The sequence below is a fragment of the Apus apus genome, chromosome 21, assembly GCF_020740795.1.
Source record: "Apus apus isolate bApuApu2 chromosome 21, bApuApu2.pri.cur, whole genome shotgun sequence".
NCBI classification, from domain to species: domain Eukaryota; kingdom Metazoa; phylum Chordata; class Aves; order Apodiformes; family Apodidae; genus Apus; species Apus apus.
In genome coordinates this window covers 6,691,769-6,710,916 of record NC_067302.1, presented here as the reverse complement: position 1 = coordinate 6,710,916, position 19,148 = coordinate 6,691,769, and the positions used below count along the sequence as shown (strand labels likewise).

Below are 19,148 nucleotides of genomic sequence, written 5' to 3'. Positions count from 1 at the left end.
CCCTCCCATCCTCGGACTCTCCACCAATCACCGCCGGCGCTGGCTCAGCTGGCCAATCAGAGCTGCCCGTTCTGCTCGGGCGGCCGGGGGGCGGGGCTTGCGGCGGCGCAGGGGGGCGGTGGCGCGTGCGTCACTTCCGCTGCCAGGCGGCGGAGCGGAGGCCTCGGGCGCTGCGGGAGGCGGCGGCGGCCGCGCCGGCCCCGGCCATGGGTGAGCGGGCGGGGCGGGGCGCTCCGGGCGGGAACGGGCCGGGCGCTCTGGGAACCGCGTCGCTCTGTGCCGAGCCTCGGGGACGCTTCGCTGCCTGAGCCCCGGCGAGCCGGCCGCGGGGCCTCTGGGGCGGCGGCTTCCCGGTGCGCTGCCCTCGGTCAGCGCGGGCCGGCGGGGCTCGCCGGCTGCTGGCAGCTCGGGAGGAGCCCGGCCGAGGCCTCCGGGGAGCCGGGGCCGCTGCTCTGCCCGGGCCCGCCGGTGGCGGCTGCCGCGCCGGCCCCGCGCCTGTGCCGTGGCCCCGGGGCATCGCGGGGCCCTGCGGGACTCCCGGCCGCTCGGGAAAGCCTTCCCGGGGGTGGCCCGGCCGGTCTCGGTGCTGCCGAGGCACCGGCCGCTCACCGGGGCAGGGTGGGATTTGTGCGACGGGGCGTGTGTCCGCGGCGGGGATTAACAACATCGCTGAGAAAAAGTTCGGCTTTGCCGGCAGCGCCCCGGGGCTTGGGGGGAGCCGGCAGCTCCTGTGGGTGCTGATTTCGCTTTCAGTCTGGGCAGGAGTGTCTTAATTTCGTAGTTTCGGAGCTCTGCTCTGAGGAGGAGCCTCGTGTGTGTCTCAGCAGTGAGTAGTTGGAGGCTGCACCTCTACGAGAGAGTGAGTAACACCACCAGGCATTCCAGCTGGAGCTGCTGGAAACCTGCCTGGTCCACCCCGCTGAGCTCACCTGGAGGAGATAAGGGGGGATGCCGTGGGGTGTCCTGTGCTCAGAACCTGCTGGCTTTGACTGTGGCTTTTGGGAGCTTCACTGCCACAATCTGAGTGTTCGGGGTCTCACCCGGGGCTGTTGGAAGGAGCCTGTGGCACAGTCTGTGCCCGCTGCTCCTCTGCCTGGCACGAGGGGTTTGGGCTTGCTTTGGCCCTGGTCACTGTGCCCTCCTGCTGCTGTGGCTCTGGGGGGGCTGCACCATGTTGGTGGTTCAGCTCTTGGCTAGTTCAGAGTCCTAATACGTAGGGGTCACACACGTGCTGTGTGGAGGTGTCTTGGGCTAAAATCCCATGTCTGGAAGGAGGTGGAGATGTTGGAGCAGAGGACAGTGCCTGGTGTGTTGGGGCTGAGCTGCCAGAGCTCAGCAGGGTCTCTCCGGGGCAGAAGGGGCAGAGTTGGAGGCAGGTGGAGGGTGGCTGGGTTTGGGGGGTGTAGCTGCAGGGATGGGGCAGGGTGAGGCTCTACCTGTGGGCAGTCCCAGGCTGGGGCGGGGGGATGCAGGATGTTTCCCAGTGCTGGAGCACTTGTGCTACATCCTTTTGTTGTTTCTTTGTGGCAGCTGCACCGATGGTCTGGTCACATAATTACATTACTGGAAAGCACCCTCGTGTTCAGCTGGTTTTTATCCTCAGGATATAACAGAATCATCTCCTTCTGAAACCACAGAGGGAAGCCTGGTTGGCACTCAGCTGCTGGTTGATTAAGGACAACCCAACTGATTGTGCCTGACCTGACCGTGTGCTGAGCCCAGAGAAGGGATGTGTTCCCTGTCTGCAGAGACTCTGCTGCTCCCGTGAACTCTCCAGCTGGGAGCTCTTGCTGGACTGGAGGAGGTTCCATGGCCCATTGTCATTTTCTGTGTGAAACAGCCTTTTGTTGCTTGTCAGGCGCACGTTTGTGAACTTAGTGTCTGTGGAAACCACAGCAGTGTTAGCGTGGCAGTGCAGGTGGATAAGCTCAGAGTTAGGGCCAGGTGAGGAGATTGTCGCTGAGAACAGCAGCCACACCTCTGCAAGGAAAGTGTCAGCACGTGGGTGAGTCATGCAGTGATCTCTGTGCGCATGAGGAAAGTCCTGCTGCCGTGGAGCTGCGGAACACAGTGTGCACAGTGACCTGAGTGTAAAGGAGAAATAAAACCTCGGAGCATGACACAGATCCCTCCTGATGGGGACTGCACAGGTGGTCACTGCAGGGGAGCAGCCCCGGGTGGGGAACTGGTGCAGTGGGCTCTGTGCTGGGGGAGTGATGTGGTCTCGGGGCTGCCCCTGGAGTTCCTGGCTCTCCTGTGCCTGCTGCAGGTGCCCCTCCTGTGGGGAGATTGGGCTGGAGCCAGGACTTTTCCCGGTGGATGTGGCCTGTGCATGAAAGAGTTAAGCTGAAGTTGGTGTTTATGTAACCGAAGAGGGAACTCCCAGAGATGAGTCCTCTGATATCTCATGTGTTGATGCATCAGAAGGGTTTAAAGAAAGCCCAGCTTGTTGCTTGCTTGCACTGTAATTACGTTGCTGGAATCCTGTGCTTCAGAGTTTCCCCAGCTGCCTGGAGGGGGCCAGGAAGGAGTTTGCTTTCCCTGATGGATGAGTTGACCTGTGGAAGCCATTATTTGTCCCTGAGAAGTTGGAGGTTGGCCACAGCTAGATGTGGGGTGTCAGGGAGGTGTCCTGGGGTCCCTGTTAACACTACAGCCCCACCAGTGTTGCTGGGCCTTGTTCACACGTACCTGGGGTTAAACTGATGAGCAAGTTGGGCTGAGGAAGGAGGTTTTCTGGTGGGTTGGTTCATCAGGGGCTGCTGGAGGGGTTGGTGTCTCCCAGCTTCCATGCACGGCTCACCCAGGGAGTTTGTGCTGTCCCAGGTGCTTCCAACAGCCCCAGCCCTCATGCTGTGCTGGCGCTGTGGGATCCTTCCTTCTGCTTTGGTCAGAGAAGCTGTGTCTGGTTTTGTGTGAACTTCGCACTTAGGGAAGAGGCTTGAGTGAATTTCCAAGAAATCTGAGTCAGGGCTCCTCTGTTCTGGAGAAGGCTTCCCTTCCCGGAAGGGCTCACGCAGCGGTTCATGGGCTGCGCTGGTGGTTCTGAGTCATCTGATGGGCTTTTTATTTTGGTGTGTGTTGTTACTTCTCTTACGGAACAGTTAAACTTCCAAAGCCTTTATTAAAGTTGGTGTTCCTGTATCGTGAGTCTGCCTTGGTGCTTGGCAGAGGGAGGGGAGCCCACCCCAGCCACCCCCACACCTGGCCACAGCAGATCCTCCTTCCCACACGCCTGCTTGGCTTGGGATCTGCCCAGCAAACATTCCCTGTCATCCCCCAGCCAGTGACTCCTCCGCAGGCCTGGCTGATTCCAACTCTGCCTGTTCTCAGGGAGGCTTTTCCAATGGGAATGGAGTCTCTGTCCCTGGGACTGCTGATGACTCGGGTCTGAGCTGTCCCGTTTTGCCCGGGGAGGGCGTGTGGCAACACTCTGGGATTGCTGCTGCTCCCAGCCCTGCCCACCTGCTCCCTGGGCTGGGGGGCTGGACCACGCTCGAGGTTTCACTCTCCTCGTGTTAACATTTATGCAGGTTTTCAGGTCAGGTCCAGCATCGCTTCTCATGAGCTGGAATTACCCGTGAGCCAGGCTTAAATGTGAACTTTGATTAATAATCACGGGTATATCCTGCCCAGGGTGCCATTTAGGTGGTCAAAGGTGCAGCCTGGTACTGCTCGTTTGAATCCAAATTTTTTAGCTTCATTTTTGCAAAGCTGAGGCCTGTGTTGAGGGGGGAGCAAGCAGGGTGGGCAGGACAGAAACCCTTGGACCAGGTCTCCAGCTTCACCCCACTGCCTGCTGTGCAGGGATCAGCTCGCTCGTGGCAGCGAGGTCAGACACCTCCGGGGGTGCCAGTCACCACCCCAGAAAGTGTCAACATCAGCTGACGCGTTTTCTCCCCTTGTTGCAAGATAAAGCAGCAGAAAGTGCTGTGGAGGCTCTATCAGCTGTGCCAGCCTCTTCACTAGTTTCTGTGCTGCTGAGTAATCCTGTGAATGCCCCTAAGGTACTTTTTTGTTCCTGCTCCAGGAACATGAGCTGTGGCTGCTGGACTGCAGGACCTGCTTGTTCTTTAATCGGAGATGAAAGGTTCGTTTCCTCCTCTCCTGGTTTCCTTTGTTGTTGTGCTGGGCACTGGAACATTGTGCGGTAATTTGGGAATTAGACCATTTCCTTAAGCTACGTAATTAAAAGACGTTACATCTAGGTCTCCAAATTATTTGATTGCTAATTCTATTAAAGCCATAGCTAGCACAGGAAGAAGCTTCAGATGCTTCTGCAGTAAGATATTTGGTATATTGCATGTGTCACATTAACATTGTTAAATAATGAGTTTTAGTGCTAGACTTGTAACTTCATTGTCTTCATCAGAGAGACCATTTTAGTTACAGATGGTGAGACGAAGCAGGGGTGGTTTGATTCACTTTGTATAGTCTGGTTTTGGGGGAAGAGGGTGGTAAACCCACCACATCAGTATCTACTGGTCCTGTCCCTAGGATGGAGTGTTTGAAGGGACTCCTTGTGTGCTCTGAGCAAGACTGTCCTGGGAAAGCTGGGCTGCAGGACGTGGGGCAGCAGCTCCTCTGCTGTTTGGGTGTGTTGGGCAGACAGTGCCACGAGTGGCACACGGTTGTCTTCAACAGTTGAGTCCTCTGCCTGGCCATGGTGTCCTGCCAGGGGCAGTGGCTGAACAGGAATTAACTCACAGTGGGGATTTGATAAGAATAAAACTCAATGTATTCTTCTTTGCCAGAGTGGTTCTGTTCAAGTCCAAACATGGAGTGTTAACTCTTACTGTGATGAGAAACTGCTTCCAGTGGTGACAATTCTGTTGTGTCACTGTTGCACACTCGGGTGTATTTAAACTGCTGATAAAACCAGGCAAGCTAGTGCCAGGTGGAGGAGGTTAAAGTAGAGAAGTGGAGGAGGTGTTTGTGTCTGCTCTGAAGGTCTGTCTTGTCTTTGTCTTGCTGTGCAGGGCCAGGTGTCTGTGACTCTTTAGGGACTGATCTTCAAGAGCCCTTTTTATCTCTCATGTGGTACCAGGAGCTTTCAGGCCTTTTCTAAGCCCAGATAAGCACAGATGTGTCAGGCTGCAGTTTTGGTGCAGGCCACGTTATCGTAATCAAGAATAATCCAGCACCACAGCATCAAGTGTATCTCGTTTCACATTACAGAGTCCTCGACCTTTCGACCATCCAGCCTTCTCCAAGGTGATGACTCCTGTCTCCTGAGACGTTGGAAAACCTAGTTTGGAAGAAGAGTAAAGATACAGTTGATGCTGAACTACGTGAGTCCTCAGATTATTTTGTTTACGATAACGCCGTTCGCACCAGCCATTCCCCTCCAGCTCGGATTGCACCACGGGCATTAGCTCAGAGTTTCTGTGCAGTGGGGTTTCTCCACTGGAAATCTTACTCATTTGTTTCCAGCAGGGATGATGATGTTGCAAGGAGTGGAGAATTTTAGAAGGCACAATCCAATATGAGGTCAGGGATGCGGAATGAACAGAACAAGGAGCATGTGGGGCTCAGGGCTTTGCTGTGTTGAAGGAGCTGGGCCTGGTGACACGTCTGGGTCACCAGATGGGCTGGTGGAGTGCAGGAATGCAGAGCCTGCTGCAGAGCTCCTCACCTTATCTCTCTTGCTATCTCTGATCTTGGTGACAGGTACTGCTAGGTGAATTAATGCAGTGAGATCACTCTTGTGTCCACAGAAAGGGTGGGACTGCCAGAGGGTAAACTTCATTCAGAGCGTGGTGATTTATCAGTCTCTTACATGGTGAAACACTGGGACTTTCTTAAAACAAATAAGTACAACCCAAAAACATGTTCCCAGTCTGCTGTCGTAACCTCCTGGGGAAGGCGACGGGGCTGGGCTTGGGCTTGTGAGAGTAAGGAAACAGTTCTGTGCTTAGTTCCTCCTCTCTCCCACCCCTCTAAAAAAAGTAAAAATCTTGGAAATGTTAAGAGCATAAGCATTTATGTCTGTATAGTTGTGGAAGTCCTTGGAAGGAGGAGTACTGGGAGCAGAGCAGCAGTTTGGAGCTGGTTTGTGCTTGGGGTGCGCACAGCGTGAGGGCAGTGGGCACGGAGGGTCTGAACTGAAACAAGACTTTTCTTTGGGGAAGAACTGTTTTAGTCACAGAGGCTTGAGCTTATTTGGCCCTTTAGGTGTTGGTTCTGCAATGCAACCTCAAATTCTCTTTCATTTTAATGGTCAGTTTTGTGCATTCTTGGCTGTTTGAGGAACAGACTTGAGCCTGTGGTGTTACCCGGGCAGCTGCTGCCATGCCGGGTGGGAAATGCTGAGTGAGGGAGCCCACAGAAATCCATAGGCTGAATCAGAAGCAGGCACCATACAGAAGGATCACTTTGGCATTTTCTTTCAGAATCTTCGGAATATGTTAATTTGCAAACTCGTTTTTGCTGTAAAACAAGCTTTAATTATTTTTACTTGTTCCCACCGTGTCTCTCAAACAACTGTTGTAGGAAACCTTGCTTTGAATAACGAGGCTGATTTATGCCTTCAAAAATGCATTAAGCCTCCAACCCACAAGTGGTCTATCAGTAATGAGCCAGAGCTTTTTTTGTAGAAACACCAGTAGGCAGAGGCAGGAGTGCGTCGGTAGGAGAAAGCCTTCCAGTACAAAATAAGAGGTAATATAAGAAATTAACACAGTTGCTCATCAGATGTGATTTTTCTTTCTCTTTCAAGAGCCAAGGATGAAGCGACGAGCATCAGACAGAGGAGCTGGGGAAACATCCACTAAGGCAAAAGCTCTTTGTACAGGGATTTCTGGAAACAATGCCAAGAGAGCAGGCCCTTTTATACTAGGTAAGCAGGAGGCTGCTGCTTCAGTTTTCAAGGTAGTTACTGATTGCAAAACTGAGAATAAAAGGTGCTATAAAATGAGGCAAAGCAGATGTGTAATTTAGTGTCTTACCTCAGAGTGCAGGAGCCTTTGGAGCTTCTGCAGCCAGGCCAGTTAAGGAGATTTGTGATACTAGCATAGCAAGGCGGGCGCAGCTTTTGAAGGAACTCTGTGCCCTTGCTTTTACCCTTTTTTTTAACAACATCCTTAAACTTTGTTCAAGAGCAAATTGCTTCAGGGGAGATGTTCAACCCTGCTTGTCTGAAATACACTGAAATCAGCAACTCAGTGCAGCAGTCATTATAAGTGATGTGTGCCGAGGCAAGACTACTCTGCTACCTTTTGAGAGCTGCTAGAGTAGTTTTTAGTTCAGAACTAGTTAAATCAGCTGTCAAAACCACGCTGTACTTCACCGTTGAAACCAGTGGATAATCAGCTGGAAGTTGATGTATTTAAATGGAAGAGAGGAGCCTGTAGTTCACCTTGGGACCTGGACTGATCTGCCCACATGAGCAGTGCCTGTGGTGGCAGCTGGGTGCAGAGGTGTGGAAGCAGCAGTTGCCATGGGTGTTGCTGGTGGATGAAGCTGTGTGGTTCAGGCATGCAGAAATTTGAATTTCTGAAAGCAGCTGTGCCATGTGTGGGCTTTTGTTAAATGTTTCTCCAGTGAACAAACAAAGCATTGTCCAGAAAAGGTTTCAGATTCAATTCAGGTTCAATACCACTTTTTTTTTCCTTTAGGTTGTAATTTGTGGAAGCACATTTAGTCTCCTGAGGAAAAAAAAAGGAACTTAGTTTAAACTAACGTAAAGTGCGTGACACTTGCACACTGATGTAACCCTGCATTAGTCATTGCTGCTTGAAGGAAAACAAGTTTGTTTTTGCTTTGTGCTGTTAGGTCCACGTTTAGGTAACTCCCCAGTGCCAAGTATTGTTCAGTGTTTGGCAAGAAAGGATGGGACAGATGACTTTTATCAGCTCAAGGTAAGCAAACTGTGGGGCTCCCAGATCTCCCGAGCAGGTGCGGGAACATCTCCTCAGCCAGGCCCAGAACTGTTGTTGGGATCAGCCCTGAGAGGAGGCCTCTGTGGCAGCTCTCCTGGAGAACCTCTGATCTCTTTGGCTGTGCCTGGAAGGCAGGTGGCTCCAGAGGGGATAAATCCCCTGGGATATTTGCAGAAAGCCACCTGAGCTGCTTGTTGGTGTTCATCAGGCTGGTGCTGTGTCCTGCACTGCTGCTGGTACAGCCGTGGCACGTGTGCAAACATTAGCACAGTTGCACCAGTATTAAACACAAGTGAATACCAGAAATGGGAGAGGTTTGGGGGCATTTGGCTTTTTCTGGGAGCTGTAAAGTTCTTTTCCCTTTTCCTGAAGATTCTTACCTTAGAAGAAAGGGGCGATAAAGGAATAGAAACCCAGGAGGAACGACAGGGCAAGATGCTGCTGCACACAGAGTATTCTCTCCTTTCCCTGCTTCACAACCAGGAAGGAGTGGTTCATCATCACGGGCTCTTCCAGGTACTGCTGGTCACCATCCAGGCTGGGGGAATGCCAGGAATTGCTCTTGGCTTGATCTGCTTCTGTTTCATGTACAGTTTGTGCTGCCCCTGTTCTGGTGTATAAGGGATTACCAGGGCACGGAGGTTACCCATTGCTGCTTCAAACCAGCAAGTGTGTGGCAGGGGCTGTGGAGAGTTATATGGGATGTAATAGGGTCTGGGATTTGGGAAATGTGGAAACGTTCAAAGGCAGGACAGGGCTCAGTGTCATCTTTTTCAAGTGGTTCATTTGTTTGCCTCCCTGCAGGACCGAGCTTGTGAAATTATAGAAGATCTAGAAGCCAACAGAATGGTCAGAAAAATGAAGAAACGCATTTGTCTTGTGTTAGACTGTCTCTGTGCCCACGATTTCAGTGACAAAACAGCAGATCTGATCAATCTGCAGCATTATGTCATTAAAGAGAAGAGACTGAGCGAGCGGGAGACAGTGGTGATATTTTATGACGTGGTACGAGTGGTAGAAGCATTACACAAGGTATGGCCAGGGGGGGGTTCACTCCCCTTCAGCCTGATGCATCTTGTAGAACCTCTTGTGCAGGCAGTGCAGAGGTCACAGGGAATGGATATTCCAGCTGTTTCCCCATCACTGTTTTGTATAAGATGTCGTGCCCTAGGCTATCAAAGAACGTTCCCCTCCCCTCAAGGTTCTCGATGATGACGTTGTTGGCTGTGGGGAGGGGCCAGCTGGGCTAGACGGGATCAGGGGAAGGCAGGTTCCTGGTTCAGAGGGCCAGGAAGAGGAGAGCAGGGGCTGATCAGATGCAGGAAACACTTCAAGCTGTTTCCCTTTGAGGCACAATAAGTCACAACGTAAGAATTGATTTCTGAGATCAGAACCTCAAGTTACAAGTTTAAGATCAATGAGCTAGAAATTATTGTAGCAAAAAATAGAATCTGCTGATGTTTGGCTGCTTACCCTGTGACACCCACCCTTCCTTGGCAGGGCAGGGAGCATCGACCTTTTGGGGGAATTCTCATCAATTGGTCTTGCTGAGCCTGGACACTTAGTTTCAGGCCTCTTAGTTCCAGTCAGGTCTGTCTTTGTGTTCAAAGGAGCAAATTTGCTTGTTCTGTCCTTCTGGCCAGAATAAAAACCAGAGCACCCAGGGTGCAACCTGACTGGAAACCTCCATTGAGGTTATTTCTGAGAATGAAGATGACATGATTTCAAAAGATGCTTAGTGTTTTTGTCACAAGTATCAAATTTATACTTCTGTAACAACTACACTTTTGCTTACTTTATACTGTCTTGTATTTTACAGAAAAATATTGTGCACAGAGACTTGAAACTAGGAAACATGGTGCTAAACAAAAGGTAAGTGTGCTGGAGAGCTGCTCTTCTGGCAATTGTCTCATGTTTCTTCCCTGAAGCAGATTTCTATTAGAAACACAGGCCAAGGCAGCACTTGTTGAGAGTGCTCTGGTGTGAGAGGGGGGAGGGAAGTGGAAGCAGGCTGTACAAAAATGCAAATCCAGTTCAAAGTTCTATGAATTAATCTCCCCAAACTAAACTGAGCCCAACCTGGATAGGTCACTCTTCTGCCAAGCTCAGTGACCCCATGTCAGCACTTCTTTTTGGATTCTAACTTCTGAAAATTGAATTCTGTAGTAATTCAGAAACCTGCAAGATAAATGCTTACTTTATATATGTTTTAAAAAATAAAATGGAAATGTGGGAAGTGGTTCTGTTCACATACTGCACTTCCCATCGTGCTAGAGGAATTCCCAGTGCTGCAGTCTGTGCTGTAATCACAGCAGTGCTAAATCTCCAACAGTTGCTCTGCTGTGTTTTCTTTAGCAGTGAAATATTTACTTACCTAAACAAAAGTTCTTCTGTCTAGTCTACATTTGTGCTGGAAATAGCCTCCCTGTTGCCATTAGCTGCTTTGGTGCAGCCCCTGTTCCTCAGGCCCTCAGGGAGGGAGCAGAGCCAACCCCCACAGTGGGGCCTGAGCTCAGGTTGGGCCAGAGGCAGCTGGGGTGGTATGTGCTGGGCTTGGTGGCTCCTTGGAGTTTTTTGTTGTCCTGGGTTAAGTAGTGCCTTAGTTGGCAAGCTAGTTCCAGCTCAGACACTCTGCTGTGTCCTTCAGTGTTACATTACTGGCTAAATATTTTGTGCGAGCTCTAAGAATGAGTGGAATTCCTTGTCTTTTCACACTGTCTGGTTTTCTGTGGAATGAATAAAAAACTGGAAGGCTTTAGGTCTGCAGGCTTTCAGAGTCTGTATGGAGCTTGCAGGTTCCCTGTGCTCTCAGCTTGCTTTTTTTGTCTTTCCTGACACTGTTTGAAAGCAGACAGATTTTACCTGCTGAGGTTGAACTTCCTGGTTCACCCCCACACACCAGCAGCCAGCGTGTGTCAGGGCCACCTGTAAACTGTTGTAAGTCGTTTCTATGGAGCTGCTTTCAGATGCTTTAAGCTATTCTGCTGACTTCTTTGATTCTCCTTCTTGCTAGGAAGAGGCAGACAAAGGTTGCTGCTTTAAAGGATCCACCCAGAGCTTCCCTTCTGCTCTGGGCAGTGTGCAGAGAGCATCCCATTGCACACAGGGGCCCCCGCTAGCAGGAAGGGGGGAGGTATTGGAAGCTTGATGAACACACTTGCCAAAGTCATTCCTTGTATTACATGCTGTGTTTTTGCTTTTTGCTAGCAAGACCATGGGCTTTGAGGAAAAACTGTAGCCTCTACAGCAGTGAGTCATCTGAAAGGGTGGGTGAGGCATAAGAATAGATCACCATGGAGAGGAGCAGTCACTGAGGCTGATCAAAAATGCTTGTTCTGTTCCAGCCGTGCCCACAGAAGAGCCAGGTCTTGCCTGCTGGCAGGGCAGGAAAGGTGGCTGTGTCCCTGCACAGTCCTGGTCCAGCCTGTCACCCCATGGGCTCATGACAGTCCCTCGTTGTCCCCTGCAAGATGAGGACATTAAAAGCCTCACAGGTTTCTAGTTAACCAGTGTGGTAGTTGGATGATTACAGATTAGATCAGATTTCAGTGACTAAATAAAACCAAGCAGCCCTGATCATCTGAGGGTCCTTTACAACACTTAGAATTTTAAATCCTTAACAAATCCTGCAGATTGTTATTCAGCCAGGGAAGTCTCTTGACAGTTGAAGCTAACACTTCTTAAACACCAGTCTGTCTTTCTTAATAATCAGCTCTCCTTTGCCAGCCCACACTTGGTTTTATTTCATTTGTTTGTTAGACTCGCTGGAAATATGTCTTGGTTATTGTGACTGACTTAATTCATTCTCTCAGGCTCTACTTGTGTAATGCTTTTCAAGAGTATAGAAATCAAGACAGTGTTTTTCTACTCAGTCCTTTTAAGTTGTATGCTAAAATCCAAATTACCTGACATGACATGGAAGATTTAATGTGAGACTAGTTTTGTAATGAGCTCACTTTCCCTGGAAAAATTCATTAATTGAAGCTGGCAATACCATAGAGAAGTAGGGGTATCTTACTAGAGAAACTGTGGGAACTGCAGGTCTGTGCCTTTTCTGTAGGAGCTTTTTTTGGCTGTTAGTTGAAGTTTCTCAGTTCTGCAAGTTTGTGTGTGAAGGACAGTCTTGCAGATCAGGTAAAGATGCCACCAGGAGCCTGCTGTGGGACTGCTGAGTGACACAGGTGTGGCTGTACAGAACCTGCCTAAGGGTTCTGCTGGCTGTCTGCTGGTGACACAGCCAGGAGTGCCCAGAGGCCAGGCCTGGGGCTGTCCTGTGGGGCACTTCCCCACAGCTTCCTGAAAATGTTGTGTGGAGAAGAAGCTTTTATAGATGGTAATTGGGAAGTGTGGGGGAGTATCAGCAGTTATAATAAACTTCTGCTTTGTTGGCACTCATCTCCTACAGTGGTCACAAGGCAGCCCCAGGTGCTGGGGTGCTCCTGGGTGTTCCCAAATGGCAGCTGTGTGACTGCAAGGTGGGCAAGTTACATGGGCACCCTGTGCTTACAGCCACACTTACACCTGCCACTCCAGCTGGACATTGTCTGTAGCTGTAAAAGAGATTATTTTATTCTCCCTGTAAGAGTCTCAAGCTGTGCTGGCAGGTGTGGAGTCTCTGTGGATGGAGTGGATCTTACGGCTCCCCTTGGCTTCCCAGCCCTTCAAGCTTCCCAAAAAGCCCCACTGACCCACACTCCTCTCTGCTGGTCCTTGCTCACTGATGCCTTCTGACTCTCTCCAGGACTCATCGAATAACCATAACCAACTTCTGTCTGGGGAAGCACCTGGTGAGTGAGGATGACCTGCTGAAGGACCAGCGTGGGAGCCCGGCCTACATCAGCCCCGACGTGCTCAGCGGTAGGACCCCCAGCCCCTTGCTCAGCCCCTGCTGCTCTATTTGTGCCTCTTCACAAGAGAGGAAAGCCACCTAGTTCTGTCCCTGTGTGTAACCTGCCTTCTGTGACAGCCTCATAATTAAGGTCCAATGATGAGACTGTTTTCCTAGTGGGGAAGTATGGAGGGAAGGAGCCAGGGTAACTCTTTTCTTAAGGCTAATCTGAGCTTCAAAGCTAATTAAAAACCCCCTGCCTGTCCCTAAATAAATCCAACTGCAGACAAGATGTTACATTTCTCATGTCTGAATCTTGTTCCTGAGGCTTCACTTCAGCTGTGGGTAAATCCTTGGGCTGAAGAAGCAATCGGCCCAAATCCCACCATAATGCCAGTTTATTCCAGTTCATACACTAAGAGGAGCAGTTGTTGCAGCTGCTGCTTCCAGAAGGGAACTACTGACCCTTTGGGCAGCTTCTGGGCCAGCTGAGGGAGTTACTTAAAAATAAAGGAATGATGACACCAGGCCAGACCAGCAGTCTTGTTTGGGCTGTATCTTGTCTCCAGCAGAGGTCTTAAGCAGAAGTCTGGCAAAGAGCAGCTTTCCTTTTTCCTCCTGCCTTTTAACTGTTCCAGTGCATGGGACCTTCAGAAGCAGATGTGGTTTCTGTCTGTTGAGCTGCTTCAGGAGGTTTCTCTTCATGAGCTCTAAGTTCTGCTGCTTTTGTGCTGGCAATAGCTGAGCAGCAGGCTGTCCTGTGGTCCATGCAGTGACTGAGGCATCGTTTTGGGGTGTCCTTAATTCTCATCCGGGTGATCTAGACTGGTGTTGAAGGGTGGGTGCATTTACAGCTGGGACTGGGCATCTGAACCATCTCTCTGCAGACTCCAGTATTGTGCATTAGCTCATGTTGGGGAGCATTCCTGATGAGCACAGATAAAATTCCCATTGGATGGAGCTGAACATGGCAGTCCAAGCTCACCCCTGGTGCATTCCATTGCTGAAGTTATCCATCTACAGGGCCAAGCTAGCATCAGGACAGTGGGAAACCCTAAAGCCATAGGGATGAGCAGTGACTTCTCTGGACATTTCCAGACTCCATGGACGCCCCTCAGCCTCCTGCCAGGTCCACGAGCAGCAGCCGTAGCTGAGCGCTCCCAACGGGATCCCCGGCAGGTTGGATCCTGCTTCCCTCTGGGCAGGACTGAGCCAGGAAGGGAGCAGAGGCAGGCAGGGAGGTGGGACGTGTGCTTTTTGCAGGCCTTTCCTGTTCTGCAGGATATCCTGAGGCCCCTGGAATCAGATGGATTATATGAGCCAACTGCTCTGCAGGAACTTGGAGCAGTTGTGGCCCAAGTGGCTGGTCAAAGTGGTGTGGAGCTGCTCCTTCCAGCTCGTCCAGGGTGCTGGTCTGTCCTGGACTGCAGCCTGTGCTCCTGAAAATGCTGTTCCAAAGTGTCTTAGTCTGCAGCTGCTCTCTGAACATTGATGGAAAAGTTACTTGAGGACATCCCAGGCTTCACCGCCACCCCCAGACTCTGAGCATCCCTCTGTCTGTATTGCTAATGCTCCTCTGCCAGAGGAAGCTAAAACGCCTGAAGAATTAATCATTGTTTTAGGTCTCCAGGAGAAGCTGTCTTCTGCTAAGAGATGGCCTGTGTTTTGTGGCTGCTGAAATGTCACTGCAGGAAAAGCTGGAGGAGGAGGGAGAGGTGTCTTTTTTTGAGCATATAAAGCAAAGAATAATTAGTACAAATAACAAATGCTGCAGCAGTGACTCACTGGGTGAGTCAGAGGAAGTCATTCCCTCAGTCCTGTGCTGTGGTACAGCTCTGGAGTTTAATTTTTGACCCTCCTGGATGTTACTCGTTGCAGACTTACTGTGTGATTGAAGAGGCTGTGAAGCCACATTCCCATCAAGCGGATCCCAGGGCCTGCTGAGGCTGCAGTGGCCTTTGGGAATGCCTGGCTGGTGAGGCTGGCCTTGATCTTGGGCCTCTCTTTACCTGAGGAGCACTTGCTCTTCTCAGGCCTTCTTCCCTGCCTCCCTGTGCTCACTGGCCCTTTTTCATTCCCTTCTCCTTTGACCTGGACTCGCAGGGTCTGTGGAGCCCTCAAGGCTCAGGGACGCAGGTGGTGCCTGTGCAGGGAGGGCAGCAAGTCTTCTGGTCCCTGGATGCTCTTGGATCACATCAGGGCCAGTCAGTAAGGGTAGCTCTGTGCTGTAGGGAAGGATACCTGTGGGGAGATGAACAATTGGCTTATTCACAATGGATGCACCTTTGGAAGAGGTTGTTAGTGTCTTGCCATGGGGAGCTCTGAGTGTTTTGATTGATGCTCAGGAGAAAGGTCAGATGCAGAGGCTGCCCCAGTGCCATCACTGCTGGTGGCTGCAGAGGTGAGCAGTGCTGTGAAGCCTGTTGTTTGGTGTCTCCTGCAGGACGGCCCTACCGTGGAAAACCCAGTGACATGTGGGCATTGGGGGTGGTTCTCTTCACCATGCTCTACGGCCAGTTCCCCTTCTACGACAGCATTCCTCAGGAGCTCTTCCGCAAGATCAAGGCAGCCGAGTACACCATCCCCGAGTGAGTACAGCCTGTCCTGGGAGCCCCCTCCCAGTGCTGTGTGGGCACTGCTCTGGGCCTTCCTGGGACAGCTGGAGCTGGGGTCCTTCACTCCAACCCCCTGAGGGTTGTGGCAGTGAGAGCAAAGAGCCTGTGCTGGAGGCACCAAGGGACCCACAGCAGAGCTGGGACATCTTGTGCAAAGGTGTGAGAGGCTGCAGGGGCAGGGAACCAACCTCCTGGTCAGTTCTGGGGGCTCCTCTCATTCCTGACCTGTGCTCCCAGCACATCCATCCTGCTGCTGCCTCTGCCCCTGGGCACAGGATCAGCACAGCCTCTCTCCCCAGGGATGGCCGGGTCTCAGAGAACACCGTGTGCTTGATCCGGAAGCTGCTGGTCCTGGACCCGCAGCAGCGCCTGACGGCTTCTGAAGTGCTGGATTCCCTCAGCTCCATCATAGCATCATGGTACGTGCAAGAGCAGGGAGACAGGAACGTGGTGTCTCTGGATGCAGGCTGTGTTATCCCGGCCGAGGCCAGCAGGCTGCTGCCAAGCAGGACAGCAGAGGAGGGCTTGTGAGAACTGCAGGGAAATCTTTCAATCCCATCTCTCACCTGCTGGTGTCTGCTGGTGGATACAGCTGGGGTGGCCTGTACAGATGCTGCTTGTTGTCACCAAGGTTGGGGTCTGTAAAACCATAACACTGCAAAGCAGTCCTGGGGACAGCAGGGCCTTTGCTGCTGGGCCCCCCTTGTGCTCCCCAGATTTGATTTTTAAAGAAAGTCTCATGGTCAGGAAAGCCTTTCATGCACAAACAGATGCAGCCAAATGCTCACAGTTCTGCAAGCTCATCCTTAGCACTGTCTTGCCTGAAGTAAATGCAGGCATGAGAGCTCTGGATGTCAAGAGCAGGAGATGCTGAACAGCTACAGGGTGGGGATTCCTTTGGAGGGTCAAGCTGACTCCAGGACCAGCATGAACCAAGTGGGATGAGGTTCCAGTAGCACACTCCAGCAGAAGTGGATCCTGGTGGTGTTTGCTGGGTGCAGCCCTTTCCTGTCAGCCCCTTGACCCATTGTGCTGCACAGTGTGCCCAGGCAAAGGGAAGGCTGTGATTTTTGGAGCTGTGGCTGTTCTCTCTCCTACCTATGGAAGAGTTAGAGTTCCACATCCTGTAAAAAAAATTTAAAGAAGCACCTCTGTGGATTATAACATGATTTCATACCAGAGAAGTTGTATTTTGAATACCATCCTTTAGTGGTAGTAGCTGGTGTGGCACCCAGACAGGGCTGTGCCATGCTTGGGTGGCCAGCCAGGCAGGGTGGCCCTGGCCAGGGTGGTGGGTGAGCTGGGGCTGTGCTCCCTGTCCCCAACACTCTGCTCTCCCCCTAGGCAGTCCATGTCCTCACTGAGTGGCCCTTTGCAAGTGGTGCCAGACATTGATGACCAGGTGGCCAACCCTGAAAACCCCCAGGAGGTAGGTCTGCCAGCTTTCCTTCCCACGGGACTGCTTTTCCATCCCGCTGTGCCCAGTCTGTCTGTGGCCCCCGAGCTGCAGGGGTTTGGGGCTGGGGACCCAGCTGTGTCCATCACGGCCCTGGGCAGCAGGAGGGAAGGATCCTGCTGCTGGGACTGGAGTTGCATCCAGCTGGGCTGGGAGGAGCTTGCCTGCCCCTCTGGGTCCCGCCCCCGCAGCAGCAGGGAACTCATGCGCTGGGAGAGCCGGGGGAGGCTCAGGCTCCCGTGAGCTCTGCCATGGGAGCAAACATCCTGTTTTCTTGACAGTTTGTTTTGTGTTGGAAGTGGTGGCTGGTGACCTCACTGCCTGGGGACAGCCTTGGAGGAACCTTTCCTGTGAAGCCAGGGCCAGTGTTGCCATCAGAAATCCCTCCCCTGGGCTTGGGGGTGAGGAGGGGGGTTCAGCTGCAGCCTTGGAATATCTGGGAGGGTTGGGATGAGCTGCATCAGGATAGAGCTGCTGAGGTTTCCAGCCCCATGTTCCTGGTGGCACTATTGGCTTGTAGACTGTCCTGCCTGTACACCAGGCTGCAGATCCAGTTCTTGTGTTCTCTAGTTGTCCCATGGCAGCTCAGAACCATTGGAGGGGAGCTGTGGGATGTTTCTGGTTGCTGTGGCCCTGATGGCTGGTTCTGCAGGTGAAGGTGACAGAGGAGTGCTCGCAGTACGAGTTTGAGAACTACATGAGGCAGCAGCTGCTCTTGGCTGAGGAGAAGAACACCTTGCATGAGGCCAAGAGCTTCCTGCAGAAGCGGCAGTTTGGGAACATCCCCCCCGTGCGGCGCCTGGGCCACGACGCGCAGCCCATGAACCCGCTGGACGCAGCGATCCTGGCCCAGAGGTACCTTCGGAAGTAGCTTCCCACACACCCGAGAGCACAAGCACCACCCTGCAGTCTGCCTTTCACGTCGCCTACTACAGTCAACAGCAATACCCGTGTCCCATGATGGAGAATAATGTAGCAAATCTTCTGAGCTCTGTTCAGGGACACGCACTCACGCTCGGGAGGGAGAAGACTTTGGGAAAAGCTAGTTTTGGAAGCAGCAACCTCTTGGCATCTTCTGGAATCTGTTTTTTAAAATCGAAGCCTAGATGACTAATCTGCTTTTAATCATGACTGTAATCTACCTCTCTTGTCTTTTTAACCATGCTGTTCTCTGGATCGAGCAAAGCCTGTGGGAAAGGAGAAGACTGCCCAGGGTGAGCTGGTTTGCTGGCACGAGAGTCGCGCCGAGCAGCGTGGGGTGTCGGCCAATGCGTTTGCTCCACGTGGTTTGAATAAGCTGAGATTTATTGGGGTTTCTCAGAAGGAGGAATTTCTCAAAACCTCCCACTTCCCTTCATCTGCATCACGTCTCTTTCTGTCCTTCACGTGCCACCTGGTGTGACCCTTGGTGGCCCTGTGTGGGCTGCAGCGTGTGGGGGCGGGAAGAGCCGCCCGGTGGGGCCGGGGCCGCCTGGAGAGCCCTGTGGGAACCCTCCCTGCAAAGCTTGGATCTTGTCTCAGTTCACAGGCTTTGTAGGACTTGGCCCGGTGTGGCCTCTGACCTCTTTTTCCACCTGTCACTGAGTATTTTAGTTTCATAAGAATATATGATTTAATCTTATTTTTCAAGTAGCTTATCTAAGGTGCAGTTAAAATTGCATTAATTCTGATTTAGCATTTTCACACTTCAGTTGTGGTACAGATATAATATATGAGTTATAATGTGAAAAGGCTTCCCAAAATAATCTGCCTAGAATTAGGAAGGGGCTGGCTGAAGTCTCTACTGTATTTGTTCCCCAGCTTCTCCTGCCATCCCTGCCTTGCCTCACAGAGCTGGGGCAGGAAAGGGTGTCCTGGTTTGTCACCGAGCGGTTGCCTGTGCTGAGAACAGGAACAGTTGTTTCTGAGCCTCACTTTGTGAACTGGATGCCTGTCTTGCCAGATGAACTGTTCTCACACAGAGGTCCAGGGCTCCTGCTCTCCAGCTGCCTCCATCCCCTGCTCCTGCTGCCCTCGGGCCGGGCACAAGGAGCTGTGTGAGCAGGGATGGGAAAAGCTGCGGTGGCCTCGGCTGTGGGGGCTGCCCTGTGCGGGCAGGGGGCAGATCTGTTTGTAGCGTGTTGCCTTCTCTTGCCTGGGCTGGGGAAGGGGACTGTATCTAGCCTGGGCCAACCTCCAGGTGTCTTTGTGGGGACATAGGGATTGACCTGAAACTCCTTGGCAGCATCGGGCATTATCTCCTGCCTGCGAACTCGCCGAAGCGGCGTGGGCAGGGACTCGTGAACACTAACACAGACTAGAACAGTTGCACCAACCCCAGCCAGCTGAGCCAGTAGCCTCAAGTCTTCGCCTTATTTATTGTAATGATG

General features: G+C 52.0%; 1 protein-coding gene across 2 annotated transcripts; it reads left to right on the top strand.

Moving 5' to 3' along the window:
* The first annotated feature begins 138 nt into the window (after positions 1-138).
* STK40 (serine/threonine kinase 40) lies at positions 139-18,416 on the top strand. Of its 2 annotated transcripts, XM_051638178.1 has the most exons (13): positions 139-210; positions 4,031-4,090; positions 5,179-5,291; positions 6,719-6,838; positions 7,774-7,859; positions 8,253-8,396; positions 8,685-8,912; positions 9,700-9,752; positions 12,622-12,737; positions 15,152-15,296; positions 15,623-15,742; positions 16,668-16,752; positions 17,432-18,416. In XM_051638178.1, exons 4-13 carry the CDS (start codon positions 6,727-6,729, stop codon positions 17,648-17,650), a joined length of 1,308 nt encoding a protein of 435 aa, XP_051494138.1. In that variant the 5' UTR covers positions 139-210; positions 4,031-4,090; positions 5,179-5,291; positions 6,719-6,726; the 3' UTR covers positions 17,651-18,416. The 2 variants fall into 2 exon arrangements, with proteins under 2 accessions (XP_051494138.1, XP_051494139.1); XM_051638179.1 differs by lacking the exon at positions 4,031-4,090 and having other exon boundaries at positions 144-210.
* The last annotated feature ends 732 nt before the right edge of the window (positions 18,417-19,148 follow it).